This window comes from Pezoporus flaviventris, unplaced genomic scaffold, assembly GCF_033815535.1.
Source record: "Pezoporus flaviventris isolate CSIRO_AGI_PZ_B2104156 unplaced genomic scaffold, CSIRO_AGI_Pfla_v1 ptg000001l, whole genome shotgun sequence".
Classification (NCBI taxonomy): Eukaryota; Metazoa; Chordata; class Aves; order Psittaciformes; family Psittacidae; genus Pezoporus; species Pezoporus flaviventris.
In genome coordinates this window covers 58332571-58347827 of record NW_026892549.1, presented here as the reverse complement: position 1 = coordinate 58347827, position 15257 = coordinate 58332571, and the positions used below count along the sequence as shown (strand labels likewise).

General features: G+C 44.4%; 1 protein-coding gene and 1 long non-coding RNA gene across 2 annotated transcripts in view; one reads left to right on the top strand and one right to left on the bottom strand.

Annotated features, from left to right (window-relative positions):
* Positions 1-4865: 4865 nt before the first annotated feature.
* On the top strand, positions 4866-6879 carry LOC133268497 (helix-loop-helix protein 13-like). The gene is made up of 2 exons (XM_061451738.1): positions 4866-5355; positions 6793-6879. The coding sequence occupies exons 1-2, from the start codon at positions 4866-4868 to the stop codon at positions 6828-6830; spliced, it is 528 nt and encodes a 175-aa protein (XP_061307722.1). The 3' UTR covers positions 6831-6879.
* LOC133268607 (uncharacterized) overlaps positions 5206-15257 on the bottom strand; it is a 53784-nt gene continuing 43732 nt past the window's right edge. Inside the window, exons 2-3 of the long non-coding RNA XR_009743118.1 lie at positions 6876-7063; positions 5206-5341 (exon numbers count right to left, since the gene is read on the bottom strand). This is a non-coding gene — a long non-coding RNA (uncharacterized LOC133268607). The remainder of the gene's footprint in view (positions 5342-6875; positions 7064-15257) is intronic.

Here is a 15257-nt window from a genome sequence, read left to right as displayed (position 1 = left end):
CTCTGGGCAGGTTTACGAGGTGATGCCTGCATGAGTAACAAGTCCCATGGACCACTGCGCAGGTGCAGCCAGCAGGATGGGAGTGGGGCTGGGGGGACCAAGGACTGGGTTCCAGCACAGCCAGAGCCCGGCTATCAGTTGTACAAGCCTGGATTTCAGGCTCTGCTCTCTGGCCTGGTACTGTCTCCTCATCAGCTCTGTCCTTAGGGAAAACAGAAAGGCTAAAGAAAAGAGTATCCTCTGTACAGGTACAGGAGGCAGAAGCTGATCTTTTTCTTTTTTTTTTTTAAAAAAAGATCATTTTTCATTAAATCATGACTAAAATTAATGCAGATAATGCAGATTTTCTTGTACCTGAAGAAAGGGCACCTGCAGCTGCAGGAATTGATAACCCACTCTTAAAAGATGTTCATGCACCTTGCAGAAGACGTATTTGGTACAGTGGCTTTGCAAAGGCATTGAGATCTGTCTTCCTCAAGAAGTCAAGAGTAGAATGATTTTTAGTTCCTGATGGCTGAGTCATTCATGAATGGGAGCAAGGTTAAAGACACCATTTTGAAACATCCAGATAAAAGCACTAAAAAGAGCACTAGATGTCACATGAATGACAGATTTTTCTCTCCCTAGAGTTATTTCTCATTGGTTATGGAGACAGGGTTATTGATGGGCACTATCTGCAATCCCTGGATGCAGCATTATGTTAACCTTGCTAAGGGTATGTTCCAGATCATAGAATCAGCTGAGTTGGAAAAAACCTTTAAGATCATCAAGTCCAACCTTTACCTCAGGACTGCCAAGTCCACTGCTCAGATAGACTCAGGACAAGCAGCCTTCATAAGGTTGTTACATGAGCAACACAACTTTCCTTCAGAAGTTCCCATGAGCACTTCCCTTCCCTTGAGATCAAAACTGTACAGCTAAGACCAGGTTGATGTGCATGTTGTCTCACAGAGATGACCATTCACTCTAGTAAGCAGTCACAAACCCCAGTGCAGTGACTTGGATGAGGAACTATTTGGCAGCAACAGTCCAGAGGTCACCACCCAACTCATAAAAATCCCTGTGAAAAGGGGGAAACCACAAGTGAGTATTTTTATTGGAGAAAATGCTTTCCTTCTCCTAGAGACTGGGATTAATTTTCTGTAACTTTGCAAACACCCTGCAGAAAGGTTCAAGTGTCTGTGTTCACTCTTAAACACCAAAGACCTTTAAAGCAAAGACTGCCTTGACTGGCTTATACCAATAATGAAATAAATCAAAGTTATATTAACAATTATTCACTGATGCCTTCCTCCACAAACTTTGACATCTGATGTTTCTACCCTGTGAATAATAAAGGTCCTGTTACCTTTTTCACTTAAAATCAACATCCTGCCTGTGCTGGATTGTTTCATTTCACAATTACTTGAGCATCTCAGAAATAGTCATCATCCCTTTGAAATTCTCTTGCCCTGGAAATCCTTGTTCTGCTTTTCATTACATCATTACATTTGCTATTGTTTTAGGTTAAAAAGAAGCACATTCCATTTTTAAATGACAATACTTGCACTTTTTTTGCCCTCAGCATTTCACAGACAATGTGCCCAGTAATTCAGGTATCCCAGGCATGGCATACAGCTCAAAAAAAGGGATAGCAACCCTTTAGGGTCCACCCTTTAGCTATGACTGTGAGGAGGTCAACCAGCCAATTGTGAGGCCTCAGGTCCTCCTAACTGGGTGAGCTCAGGTCCTGGATATCTCTCTGCATATGCATCTACATATCCTGGATATCCACCTATATATCCATCTACATATCCATCTACAGTTTGGCAGTGCCATTACTAATACATGTTGAGTATTATTCACCTGGATATTGCATTCCCCAAGATTTTTGGCATCTTTCATCTGACCTTCTCTGTTCATCTGGGACCCCATTCCCAGATCCGATAATGAGCTGCCCAGCATAGTGTTGGAGTACAGCAGCAATGAGCAGCAATGACATGATGGACTTGTATTTCGGAATTATCTCGTTTGAAAGTGAAGCACCTGGTCCTTTCTACATCTGTTCTTTGTCCAGGCCAAGGACTGACCCCCTTCATTAAGCAATTAAAGATGATGGAAACATGCTCTGTGTGGAAGACTTAGATACCTAGGACTGGGAGAATTCAAACCCAAATGCCATAATTCTATTGCCTATCATAGATACAAACCCAGGACAAAGTTGCTGACTCAAGAGTCTGCTTTCATTAGACCCTATTAATTAAAAATGACTGCAGCCAAATGTTATTTATGGATCATCCCACTGCGTCTGAAGAGGTTTTAGGAAAAAATTCAAGCCACATTTCATAATCAGTGTGGTACCCATGCTACCTCATTTCCTATTGGAGACTTCTTCACCCACATCTTCCAAACAAGTGTAAAATAAGCCCAATTGGTTGTACATTCCTTCTCTCTCTGATGAATAGAGTTGCAAAAACACCAGAGTGCAGCAGGTCTAAAGTTGTGGTAAGGGTTGTTCATAGGAGGGAGGAGAACCTCAGCTTCTCTTCTGAGACCTGACCTCTCATAAAAACTGGCTTTCTAGGGGGAAATAATTTCTTGCATTTCTCTCTTTCTTCCCTTATCCTCCCCTCTTCTTATTTGTTCAGTCTCTCTAAGAGAGCCAAATTCCCCTTGAACACACTAGAAGTAGGCTTGCTGGAACATCTGCTCTCCATCTGTGAGGCCAGACATATCCCCAGGCAACACAGGCAACACTATTAGCAGTGATGGAAATGGAAAAGAACATTAAGCACTGAAGAAGCATCTGCTAAGAGAGAGGAACCCAGCATATAAACCCATGTTACTTGCTGAGCCTCTTTGTCTCTGCCCATTGCTCCTGGTGGACAAGAAGTGTCTCCTCTAAAGCCTTATTGAGGAGAAGACCTGCTGTTCTCTTGCTGATTTTGGTATTTTCAAGTGTCTAAGGTTTGTGCCTAAGGTGGCCAAATCAACACTACCCCGTGCTCAGCCAAACAGTGACTGAGGAGCTGTAGAAGCACCTAAAAGATAATATGAAATCTGGGAACTGCAAAGAGGCCAAAAATGCAGCTGCAGAGGTGTTTTGGGTAACGATGGTGCAGCATGCAGAGAGAGGGACTTCAGGCAGGAAGGCTTTTCTGCTGCCTGCTTTCTGCATAGCTGAGCCCAAATCTGCTTACAAGGGTGTAAAAGGGACTGCTATTTTCTTTTGTAAAGCAGATATACAGACAATAGATTTCATGTTCAATTCACACAACAAGAAGAAAAAAGATAGTCCTAGTGTTTCACACACTGCAACGTTCTCACATCTGCTCTTTGCAAAAACGTTTCCTGCAGCCTGTTTTCTGCTGCCTTAAACTTCCTAGAGCAGAAAGAATTGCCACAAGTAAAATCCCAGGTTACTAGGAAGGTAACCTATGCCTTATCTTAAAATAAATCCCGCTATTTACAGGGCAAATTTACCAGGACTCCATAAGTCACTGTCAGGTGGAGGACCCAATCATCCTTTCGAATTCATTGAAAATGCAGGTCATTTTCTGCTCTCTAGCCCTATATCTGAAGCTATTGAGATTTCTGCCTTCAGCTGTCCTGTCAAGGAGCTGTCTGTGGCTCATAAACTTCACAGTAGACATTCTCTTAGAACTTCTCACAGCAGCAGGACACAAGTCATGAGCACATGAAGCCAAGCATTTGATTGTCTTGATAAAAATCCTTTATGGCATGCTTCAGGAAAAGCATTTAGGCTTTCTTTAACTTAAAACATGTTTCCATTCCATTCATTTAAGTCCTTCAAATATGACTTAAACTTCTGAGTGAATTTAAACACTGGCTTAAGTATTGTGGAAATCAAAGAGAGTGAGGTACCCACTTAGATTATGCACTTGCTTTAAAGTTCTGGTGGTGTTTAACAGCTTCTACCCCCTTTGTCCAGCATCACAGAGATGCTGGACACCTGCTACTCTCCTATTTTCCAGTATTTCTCAAGATGTGGCCGACCTGGTCCACCCTTCCAGGACAGCACCCATTGCAATTATTGTAGCTGCTGCTATTTCCCAGGGCTTAGTATGCTCTGAGACAAGGCACTGAATGTCCATATTCTCCACAAAATGTATCATTCAAGTGTGATTCAGAAAATGTAATAACCAAATAGAGTGATGTTGGCTTGCTTAATATGAGGTACCACTGTGTTTGCAATTTAACACAGCGGTGCATCCCACATCTTTATCCCAACCATTCTCTTTCTAGAAGTGTAGGAGATGGCCCTGCTGTTAGAGAGGGCAGAATCATGTGTTTCTGACAGCATTATAATAGCATTTTGTTTGTCCAACCACAGCAGAATGTAGGGCTATTAACGCTTTACCAAAAAGATAAAGGACTGTATTTTGTTTTTTTCTTCAACCACTCCTAACCAAAGCCAACAACAATAACAACAAAATCCCTGTGTGAACCCTACTCTAAATAGCAAGCGGAGAGACGGAACTTGTGGAAGAACTCAATAACTGCTTCAATGGATTTTCCAGGAGAAAGTCAATAGAAAATTCATTCTCTCTTCTTACATTCATTCATATTGTTTTGTAGTCAACAGCTACCAAAAAGAGAAACACGTGTACTAATTAGTTTTGAGTGGGGAAGAATAGGATTATTCCCCTGCTGAGGAGCCATGAAGTATTTAAATCGTGAGTCCCACTTGGACATGCAACTGGGGAAACTTTTGCGATAGCCTTCCTCAAGGACACAACAAGCACTACCTGACCCTGAGGTTTTGGGGGGTATTAATGACATTTGAATCCAGTTTGCTCGACAGTCAATTTGGTCTGAAGTTGCAATTATTTCCATTAGCCTGCTTCAGTCCGGTGGGTCGGAAGATGGAAGAACTTTGTTACAGCTTCGAGCAGGAAGACACCGCTCCTGACTTTCTCCTCTGGGACGAGGCAGGTCCCAGCGATCAGCTGGACAACCTCTTACTTGACTGCTCCTCCTTAACAGACCCCTTCAGCCCTTGGCCCGACCAGGGGCAGGAGGCGGGCAGCGCAGCGGGGCGGGCTCTGGGTGCTGAACTGGACAGCTCCGCACAGCCGCGGCCCCCCCGCCACCTCCGTCAGCGCCACGCCGCCAACGTCCGCGAGAGGAGGAGGATGATCAACATCAACTCGGCCTTCGACCAGCTCAGGAGACACGTACCGACCTTCCCGTATGAGAAGCGCCTCTCCAAAATCGATACGCTGCGGCTGGCCATCGCCTACATCGCCCTCCTTGGCGAGATCCTCCTCTCCGGATGCGATCCCAAATCCTACGTGGAGCAGTGCCTGAAGAATGGCTTGCAAAGCCAACAGCAGGCAACCTGGAATACAAGCGGTGAGTGAATGAAGTGTTGTGTTTGTTTTGGGTTTCCAGTGGGAGTGAATTGGTCAACTTGCCTTTGGATATCCACTTGTCACATTCATAGAATGGTTTGGGTTGGAAGGTACCTTAAACCTCATCCAGTTCCAACCCCTGCCACGGGCAGAGACACCTTCCACTAGGGCAGCTTGCTCCAAGCCCCTGTGTCCAACCTGGCCTTGAACACTGCCAGGGATGGGGCAGCCACAGCTTCTCTGGGCACTCTGTGCCAGCGCCTCAGCACCCTCACTGGGAAGAACTTACAATCATAGAATCATAGAATAGTTAGGGTTGGAAAGGACCTTAAGATCACCTAGTTCCAACCCCCCTGCCATGGGCAGGGACACCTCACATTAAATCATGTCACCCAAGGCTTTGTTCAACCTGGTCTTCTTTATATCTAACCTGAATCTCCCTAACATACATAACAATATACACAATGTACGTGCAAAATGCTTCTCTGCTGCTTTCCCTGTCTCTCCCTCTTTTAAATTCAGCACAAAGCAGGGGAGCAAATGCCTATTTGCGATTTACATTTTTATATAATTATTACTATTTTAAGGTGAAGGCCTGCTATGCTGATTGCTTGCCCTGTGCTTTATCCTGACTTATGTGGGATTGAACTTTGCCCTTGTTTCCATCAGAATGTGTTGCTTCCTCATTCCATTGTAGGAGGAAGATAGGAAATTGTCCAAGTGCCAAACATGGGACCTCAAGTCTCAAATAGAAAGCCATAGTTTTGGTGTTACTTAGTGGCACAAGGAGGAACAGGGGGATTTTCAGTAGTTCTTGGCACTTTGTATTATAAGGCAATTAACCCCCTTTCTAACTCTGTCCATTTGGAGAAGGTGTTCCTTTGGATCTTGCCACTTTCTGGAAATGGGCCTTGAAGCATATTAGCCTTCAGAAAGTGCAGCATAAGGAGAGAAAAGTCTTTTTGCAAGAATAGCCTATTGTAAAATGATATTTCCCTTTCATTTCACAGGGAAGTGTCAAAGGAACAGAGCCTGCAGGGGAAAAGCAATCAGTTTACTTTAAAGGAAAAGTTAATTCTTTTCTCCTTTACTATTAATTTCCATTTGCTACATGATTGGGAAAATGACTCCTGATATGCTGCTGATCACAACTCTCTTGACTACTGAGAGCATCCGGATTGTATTTTCCAGCTGCCCCCACCTTTAACAGATGAACAGCTTTTAAACCAACACAACTAGCTCTCATAGGGATCACCTCTTTTGTCAGGCTTCTAGTTAACTAGTATTTCTGAAGAGTTCCACTTGGAAAGACCTAAATGAGTGAGACTGCTTTCCTGGAGAGGCAGAATAGTTGGCTTGTTAAACAGTAATTTAAATGCTTTAAATGAATGTGGTATGTCTTCACTTTGTTTTCCTTTCTCCCTTCTGTTCTCTGCAGATCTGACAGCCCGCCTGTCCTGGGTAAAATGGGATTAAGTAGTAATAGAAAGAAAGATCTTTCAAGGCAGCATATTGCCAAACCTGCTGGCCTGACTGCTGGGTACCGGCTGTCAAATTCTCAGTGCTACAAGTAAAAGAGAGGAACACTTACAACTCCATTTATTGTCATGGATCGCTTTCTTTCCTCATATCCAGCATCCGGTCTCTTTTGGTGTTAATCCATTGCTGTGTAGGGCCTTCTGCTTCTCTTTCTTCTAGTTTCTCACACACTGAGAGATTAAAAATCAGTGTCATTACAATCCCAGCAACAACATTTCTCTTCCACTGGATGAGGACTATGTCCAAAACACATTTCCAGTGTGTGAGAAAACCTGCCCCTGATCACAAGAAAAAAACAAGCACCACCAGTTGCACCCTATTGCTTGGCTTAAGATGTCCAAGGGCATAACTGTGAAAGTTGCCAGTGATTTAGAGCACAGAGACCCGTTTTGAGGAGGTGAGAGACAGCTCTTTCTGTCTTTGTGTCTCCAAAATTTCTCGTGCCTACCTCCCAGTGTGACAAATTTGGGAGGTCTGACTCTAAGGCCAATGGCCTTTTGATACCAATGACTGCTAGCACTTGGGCACCATCTCCTCTACCCCCCTGTCAGCTTGAATGCTCATGCAAAGACAGCAGCTGGATTTTGACATTTTCATCTGGTTTGTGATTTTCTGAGCAAATGCCAGTGACCTGATGCTGCTCCAGTGACCATCAGGAAGGGACTCATAAATGCTTCCAACATAAAATGTCACTTACATCCCCCCACAACAAAATAGGCAAAGCACTGCGTTCATGCTTGCCAAGTGATTACCAAAGAGTAATTCCTATTCTGCAGCCCATGGTAATAATATTAGCAAAACTAAAACATGAAGAAAAACCTATAGCTATTATGTCTCTGACATAGTTCTCCTATATTACCTGAGTGCACCCTAAAGCTAACATTGTGTGTTGAATGCATTTCTTTCCTTGTCAATTCTACACTGTAAAGGTTCTGAATCGGTTTGCTGGTAAAGAAGATCCATCATACATCTTGCACACTTTGCTAACACCCTGCTAGTGTACTTGGAGATCTGAAACCGTTCATCCTTGATGTACTTTATCACATTTCTTAGCAGGTAGGATGCTAGATCTAGATAAAAGAGAATGTATTTAGCATATTGATTAGTTCTCCTCATAGCTTTGATCCCTACAGAGCAAGGCCACATCAGGAATTGTGGGTTTGCTCTGGTGGAACTTTGGTGGTTTTAAGGGGAAGTGAAGATGAAGAGGGGCCTTTGTGAGGGGAAAACTAAAAAGAGCCTTTTTACCTTTACAATTCTCCTGTCAAAACAAAAGGGAGGATTTAATCTCAGATGCCACAATGTATTTCAGTCAATTTAGAATAAATAATTTCACCTCAAACTTTTGACTCTCTTTGCTTTTTTGCCCACTTGAGACACCTGGATGAAGTTTTACAGTGGCTGAAAAGGTGAAAACCTTAAACAAAAATACCAGAAAATGCAGTTTCCCACTTTTATGTACGTCTCCACTCATTTTGCCTTAAAAATGATGAAACGACACACCCCAAAACACAAACCAAAAACCCGCCACAAAAATACCCATTAGGTTTTACTTTAATAGCAACATAAATTTCTACAATTCCTAAAATATGAAATAATTGGTTCTTCCAAATCCATTCCTTTCCTTTACTAGAAACACAACAGGTCCTGAAGACACAGACCTGGTTGTGAAACCAGGGCATGCGGCTGAGGTTTCTGTTTCTGTCTTACCTGCATGACTTGGGGCATGTCACTAATGCACATTCCCCTCCTGCTGCTTCTTTTTTTACCTGACAGTCCCTCCAAGCCCACAAATGCTTCAGTATGTGTTCTAGTACACAGGAACCCAACCAGGACCTCAAGCAGCTTATACTGAATTCACCTCTTGGTTTTCCTGCAATAGTAAAGCACTCCAGATGGGGCCAAACAACAAGTAGTGGATCAATGCAGCAATCCTGATGCTTTGCTTCATCTGTTGGATACAAGTCCACCTTTTTGTATCCTCAGAACCTAGGTGTGTGTTATGACCCTGCTTCAGCTCACCTCACAGATAGAGCTTAGCAGAGCTCAGTGGTGAAGAAGGTGAGAAGCACTTTAAAACCCACTGAATATCATAGAATCATAGAATGGTTTGGGTTGGAAGGGGCCTTCAAGACCATCTAGCTCCTGCCCTGGCAATGCCAATCCTCAGTGTCACTGAAGATGGCACAAGTATCACAGGTTAGTAGTGATGGATGCTCAGAATCATTTGGTGCTTGGGTACAGGATGCCCAAGTACCTGTCTGGGATCTGAAGGAAATGAAAGCATCCTGCCCTTCACCTCTAAGCTCTGCAGCACACCTGGGAGCAGTGGTCACATTGCCACCTTCCTGATGATCCTGAAGGATCAGTCTCAACAGGGGGATCAAAACCATCCTCCCAGGGCTGAAGACCTCCTCCATACTTATCTCAGGGTCATACTCAGTGACCCAGGACCCATGCTGTCAATGAGGCATGCAATAGCCACATGTCATTTCTCCAAAGCCAGAGAAGCCTTCCCACAGCAGACCGCAACTGTCAGGTTGTCTAGATCCCACAACCCCCAGCACCTTTGGCCAGAGGAAGCTCTTTCAACAAGCCCAAGTCACCCATCTGTACAGTTTGGTTTCCAGCCTGCAGCTCTGTGCCAAAGGAAAATGCGAAGATCTACATGTCCACAACTCCTACGATAATACTTCCAACCTGTGTCTGCAAAAATGGCACAGTCTCTATCAACATGGAAAGGGGAGAGCTGAATTAAGCCAGCTATTTGGAAAGAGTTCAGACGGACCCAACAGGACTTTCTGCGAGCTTTCATTAGGATGTATATTCCTCCAAAGTCTTTACCTGTGTCTCACGCCTCTAAGATGAGTTTGGACAGACCCTAGAGGTCATGTACTTTAATCCTCAGGGAGCAACAACTACCTCTCTAGTGATGTCATGGTTAGTGGTGGAATAGCTTCCAACTGAGAACGTGTCTGTTATAAAAGGTCCTTCACACCAAATTAATTTTGGGTGTCCAAAATCCCTGGCTTCAGATATCCCCTGTTTCAGCGGTATCAGAGACATGACTATCTGTCTTGCTTTTCTTTACACTGCAGCAGAGGTTTGTGCTGGATGCAAGACAATAATGACACATTATGAAACAAATACTTGCTGCATGGCACCTGGTTACAAGCAGAAAGCTCTTCTTTTGCCCTTAGCTCCAGCCTAAAAGAACTGGATAATGGCTTTTGAAGCAGGCTGGGTGTATGCAGTAGCAGCAGGAAAGCAATTCATATGAAGGTAATGTTGGGCAGTATCTCAGGTTCTTGCAGTGGACAGACAACTTATCTGGATATTGCGTTAGCACCAAAAGCATTGTAATGACAAAAGCAGGAAGAACTGTGCTAGAACAAAGGGGTTTTCCTCAGTGTGGTGACTCCAACTAAGGAAGGAAGCTGAAGCTGAAGTCCTCCTCTGAGGTGCAGACACCTACCACTGATGCTCCATGGTCAAACAGCAATAACAGGAAAGACAGAAATATCTGCTGAGGTTTCTGTACTCTAGTTCCACCACCACCACCATGGGGTTCCTATGGGAATTGCTGGCTGGTTAAGTGCAGCTGGCCTGTGGTCTTCAGGGTGGGGAGCTCTGCAAAATGCCCTGCTGCAAAGGCACCCCCACCTATCATTGCTGCTGTCAAAGAATCATTTCGCAAAGCATGACTTTGAGGAAGAGGCTGCTGGAATTTGATGATGACTCCAAACTTGGAAAAACTGTAGCAAATAAATCCTGCAGCAGGATATGTAAGGACTGGGGTTTGGGTTGAAGTCAAAACCAGAAGGAAAAATGTTCTTCTCGGGAGTTAAAACTCTAATCCTAGGCTCTCGAGTCAGTAAGTAGAGTCAACACATTTATTGCCACCATTAAAACTGATGAAGTTCTTTCTCCTTACACACACTACACTTTGATATTGGTATCATTCTGACACCTTCAGTGAAGACACATTAGCTATATACTGGCTGGAGGAGACAGTCCATTTCTGTCTGCCCTTTCCAAGCTACCTGAGGTCTGACCAGGGACCAGCCAAAAGTGCTAAACCAAAGGATGCTTCTTGGGTGATGTTTTGTTAAATCACTTGGGTGCAACAGGCTGCTAAAGTGGCGAACATATCATGACATCAGATCAGTCTCTCTTTCATCTTCTCTGATGATCCCATTCATCTGGGATGAATAAAAGCAGATAAAGAGGGTATCAGCTCACTCAGTCTGAAGAAAGCCAAGCCAGTGCTATGGCCCTTTTCCTGCTCAACAGTACAAAGGCAATTTGGCTCTTGAGGTTTTTTTTTTTTTCCAGGGCAGATGTTTCTGAATAGCTCCAGGTCTGGGCACATTTGATCTTAAGTAAGCCTGCCTTTTTCTGACTATAAGGCTGAAAGGCAAAGAAACGAGGCAGTCAACGATGCCTGTGTACTACATTTACACTCCACATCAATCCAGAGCAGCTACTGTGTGTAGACATGCTCTGTGTCCACCCATCTTCTCTCCTGCCAGTTCTGGCTCATTCCCTGTGTCACACTTGACAGCAGGTTGCCCAGTTCCCTGGTTTGGGAATCAGGCTCCTTCTTCCTGGTCTTTTCGGCTCTGCTCCATTTGCAATGCAGGACAGATCACCTTTGCTTTTCCCTTGTCTCCTAACAAAGCAACAGGATCTTCTTAACAGATATTCAACAACCAAACCGCTTATGGAGGAAAGCTAGGAGATGCTGAACATATGAAGATACCTTCATATCGCAACCTCCAAGGACCAGCTTAGGGGCCCACCAACAGCAGAATTGTTCACTTGAAATATGGTCCCTGTTTCCAGCTCACCAGGGTCCTTGCCAAGAAAAGTGAGAATTATTTATTACACCTTCCATCCTTCAGAACTAAACTACTGACCCTTTCTGAAACAATAAACCATGGTTCTCCTTCATCCACTTGGAATGGATGAAGAAGAAACTGGAACAAAAGGAATCACATCCCCATTGTGAAGAAATGAGTTGTTCTACTGACAAGGCATTGGCAGATTCTTTAGAGGACAGACCTAGGGGTGAAGGGACAATTTGTTTTTCCTTTTTTCTTGCCATAGACCCTGAATAGCAAACTTCATTTCCAAGACCTTTATTTTCCATGGAAAAAGGAATTTCATATTTCACCTGAAAACACAAGTAATTGGCCAAATTCGTATTGTTTCTTAAGTGTTGCCAGAGCTTCTCCACTGAAGATTCTGTGATGTACAAGCTGTTTGAGCTGGGGGAGTTCAAGATCTCAAAATCATTGAGGCAGACCTGCCTTCCAGTAACCCAAATCCTTGATATAAAGAAAATCCTCTTTGAGTCACTCCCCTATTGCCTGTACAGAAGTTGGTCATTTTGCAAGGTGCTCTTCCAGTCTCTGGTTGACTGCACTGAAGTTTTCAGGATGGGGACTACACAGTCTAGACCTCGACAGCAAAGTGTTGCAGCACCACAACATTTTGTTATGAAGAAAGACATGCTCCTAATAGGTAGAAATCGCCCATCATGAAGGAACAGCTCAACTGCACAGTGATGGCTTTCACCTCATTCAGTAGCCAGCCACCATTCAACGCAGAAGAGACTCCACGGTGTTAGCGGTATCCTGTAAAGCAGTCTGGAGGTCACAGCACCCATCATAGCCTCGTTCCTGGTGGATGAGAGAAGGTGGTATTACACAGGCTTTGTACATAGCTCTGCACAACATCCTGCTGCAATTCATGGTTGTCTTCCCAAATCTCACTTAAGATCAGCCATAGTGGCTGGTTTCAGCACATAACAGTCTCTGCAGGTTTCACAATCTCTGATGGTTCCAGAGCTGTTGTCATGATGATGGATTACCCCTGGGTGTAGTTGTCTGTGTTGATACAACCATAAACATCCTTCTCCTTCAGCAGGAGAAGGCTGAACTACAGAGAAAAGATGCGTTAGAACTCTTCCTTGAGTCAAACACCGAGCACCATATCTTCACACCAGTCCCTTTTCAGATGCTGAGCATTTGTTGGTCAGGAAACAATGCTTTTTCTTAAATAATGAGAACATTTAGCACCTTGGGAGCAGGACAGCTGACAAAGGAGCTCCCAGGTTGTCTAGTCTTTGTTGCCTTCTTGTTGCAGGAAAGAATAAAGCTTCTCTGCACCTTTCAAGCTGAAACGCCTCAAGAGTGCTACCACTAGATCTGCCCTGGACCTATTTGCGACTGGTATGGCAGCCAGAGGTGGTGCCCTATAGGTGCTAGTAGCAGTTCCTACACTGTGCTCACAAAGCTTTGGAGGTCTGCACATGGATCTCAGGCCATTGTAGACCAGCTGGTGAAGCAGCAGCAGGCCTACTATTAGGGTTATAGCTACTGTTGTCCTGTGGGGCCTTGGGATCTATAGGAGAGATGTTTGCTCCTAGGTCAGACTTTCAGAGGGAGGAAATGAACCTGTTCCCTTTGCAAGGCCATAAGCAGTCTGGCCAGGGCCAACTCTTTGGTCAAAGCTAGACCTTGGATGCTCCCTGCAGACACTCCTTGGAGCAAGGAAGTCATTCTGCTCATTCTGCGAGCAGGAAAGCAGGCAAACAGTCTGTAGTGGCTTACAAGGGAAAGTTAAATACATATAGTCAGTATCCTAAACACCTTATGGAAGTTCCCTTACAACAATCCAACACATTGACAACTGGATACCTTCAATAAACCCATGTGTGAGACCCTGGGATATTGCTGCAGGGGCTACCAGCAAGCCCCAACCTTTGGGAAGAGCTTCCCAAGCCGCATTGGCTCCTTGCATGGGAACAAAGTGCAATTAGAACCACTATGTCTAATTTTAGATGACTCCCACTCCCACCCAGTCTGTTTGCTTAAGTCGGAGTGCAATTGACCAGGGAAACACCAGAGACAAAGCGATTCCAATCTCAAAGGTGATTTCTTGCCAGGAGAGGGGAAAAGGGGGGCGGGAATAAAATCAGATACTTTGCACTAACAATTCAAGCCTGTGTACAGAGAGCAGAGGGGAATCCAGCTGCAGGCACTGCCCTCTCGTGGTACGGGATTAAAATCTCGTTTTCCAGAAGCAGAGGATGACTCCTGCGAGCATCCCTGCTCCAGCGCAGCCCCAGCAAAGAGAGTCCCCTGGGGGAGCACTGAGCAGAAGTAGCCCTTTAAATAGGAAATACAGATAAAGAGTATGCATAGCTGTATCTCTGCAATTAGATTATGGTTTATGCCTCTTCATGCAAAGTCCATTAGGTTTTATCTTTCTGAAGACATTTTCATGCATCTTTCTGCCCTCTTGTTTGCATACCTTGCACATAGGAAGAGCCTGAAGTATTGTTTAGCCTCACAATGCTCCCGCCTGCAATATCTGAGTGCTCAGAAATAGCAGCGTAGTACTCCCACAGCACCCAGGGGAGGCAAGATAACACGAGCTGGCACACAAAGCCTACAGGCAGAGCTTCCATTGATCGTGAATGTCCTCAGGAAGCAGCACACCATTCCCTCTGCACCCTCCTCTCCTCCTTGAGGCTCCTTTGCTGCGGAGAGACGCCTCTTTCTCTCATCACAGTCTCATGAATGGCTAAACCATCTCCTTCAAAAGCACTTTCCAAAAATACTCCAGCTTAGGCAGACACTGAGCATGGAAAATTTTAGCCCAAGCAGTTCCCGTTAATCATTGCTGTACAGAGATGAAAATGAAGCAAAGCAGCGGGAAGGGCAATCACAGGTTTAGCTATTTGGAGTGCTCACATGGGCTTGTGTATGTGTCCCTGTCTCTTGAAAATGTGGGATAGGAAAAGAGGGAACAGTGAAACTTTACATACAGAGATCAGCCATTATTATCAGTCATGAAATGACACCAGCCTCATAGACCTTTCCTTGCAGCAAGTGTTTTCACAGTGTTTCAGTGCCCAGCAGGTTTCTCTTTAGCCTGCCCCTCCAGCGACAAGTCATGCTCACAGATAAGGCTTATCAAAAACCCCTTTCCCTAGGTCATGAAGGGAGATTTAAAATGGGATTCCCAGAGAGGAAATCTTGCTAAATAGCCACAAAGCTCCTCAGAAGGGAACCTGATCTCAGTACCCGCAGCATTGAACCACACTAAGGCATTCATGCACACACACATCCTGCCCGAGCACGCAGGAGAGATTTCCCAAGCTAACATTTACACAGTTCTCCAGAGAACAATAAAGTTATATGAACTGTAGCAACCATTATTGGATGTTATAGCACTAGACCCAGCCCAGTGAGCTAATCTGAGACCTCGCTTTTCAACAAACATCAAATTCTCTTGTTACTCAGATACCTGCATTTCAGCCCTGTGATTACCAAGGTTTGTGAATTGCACCAC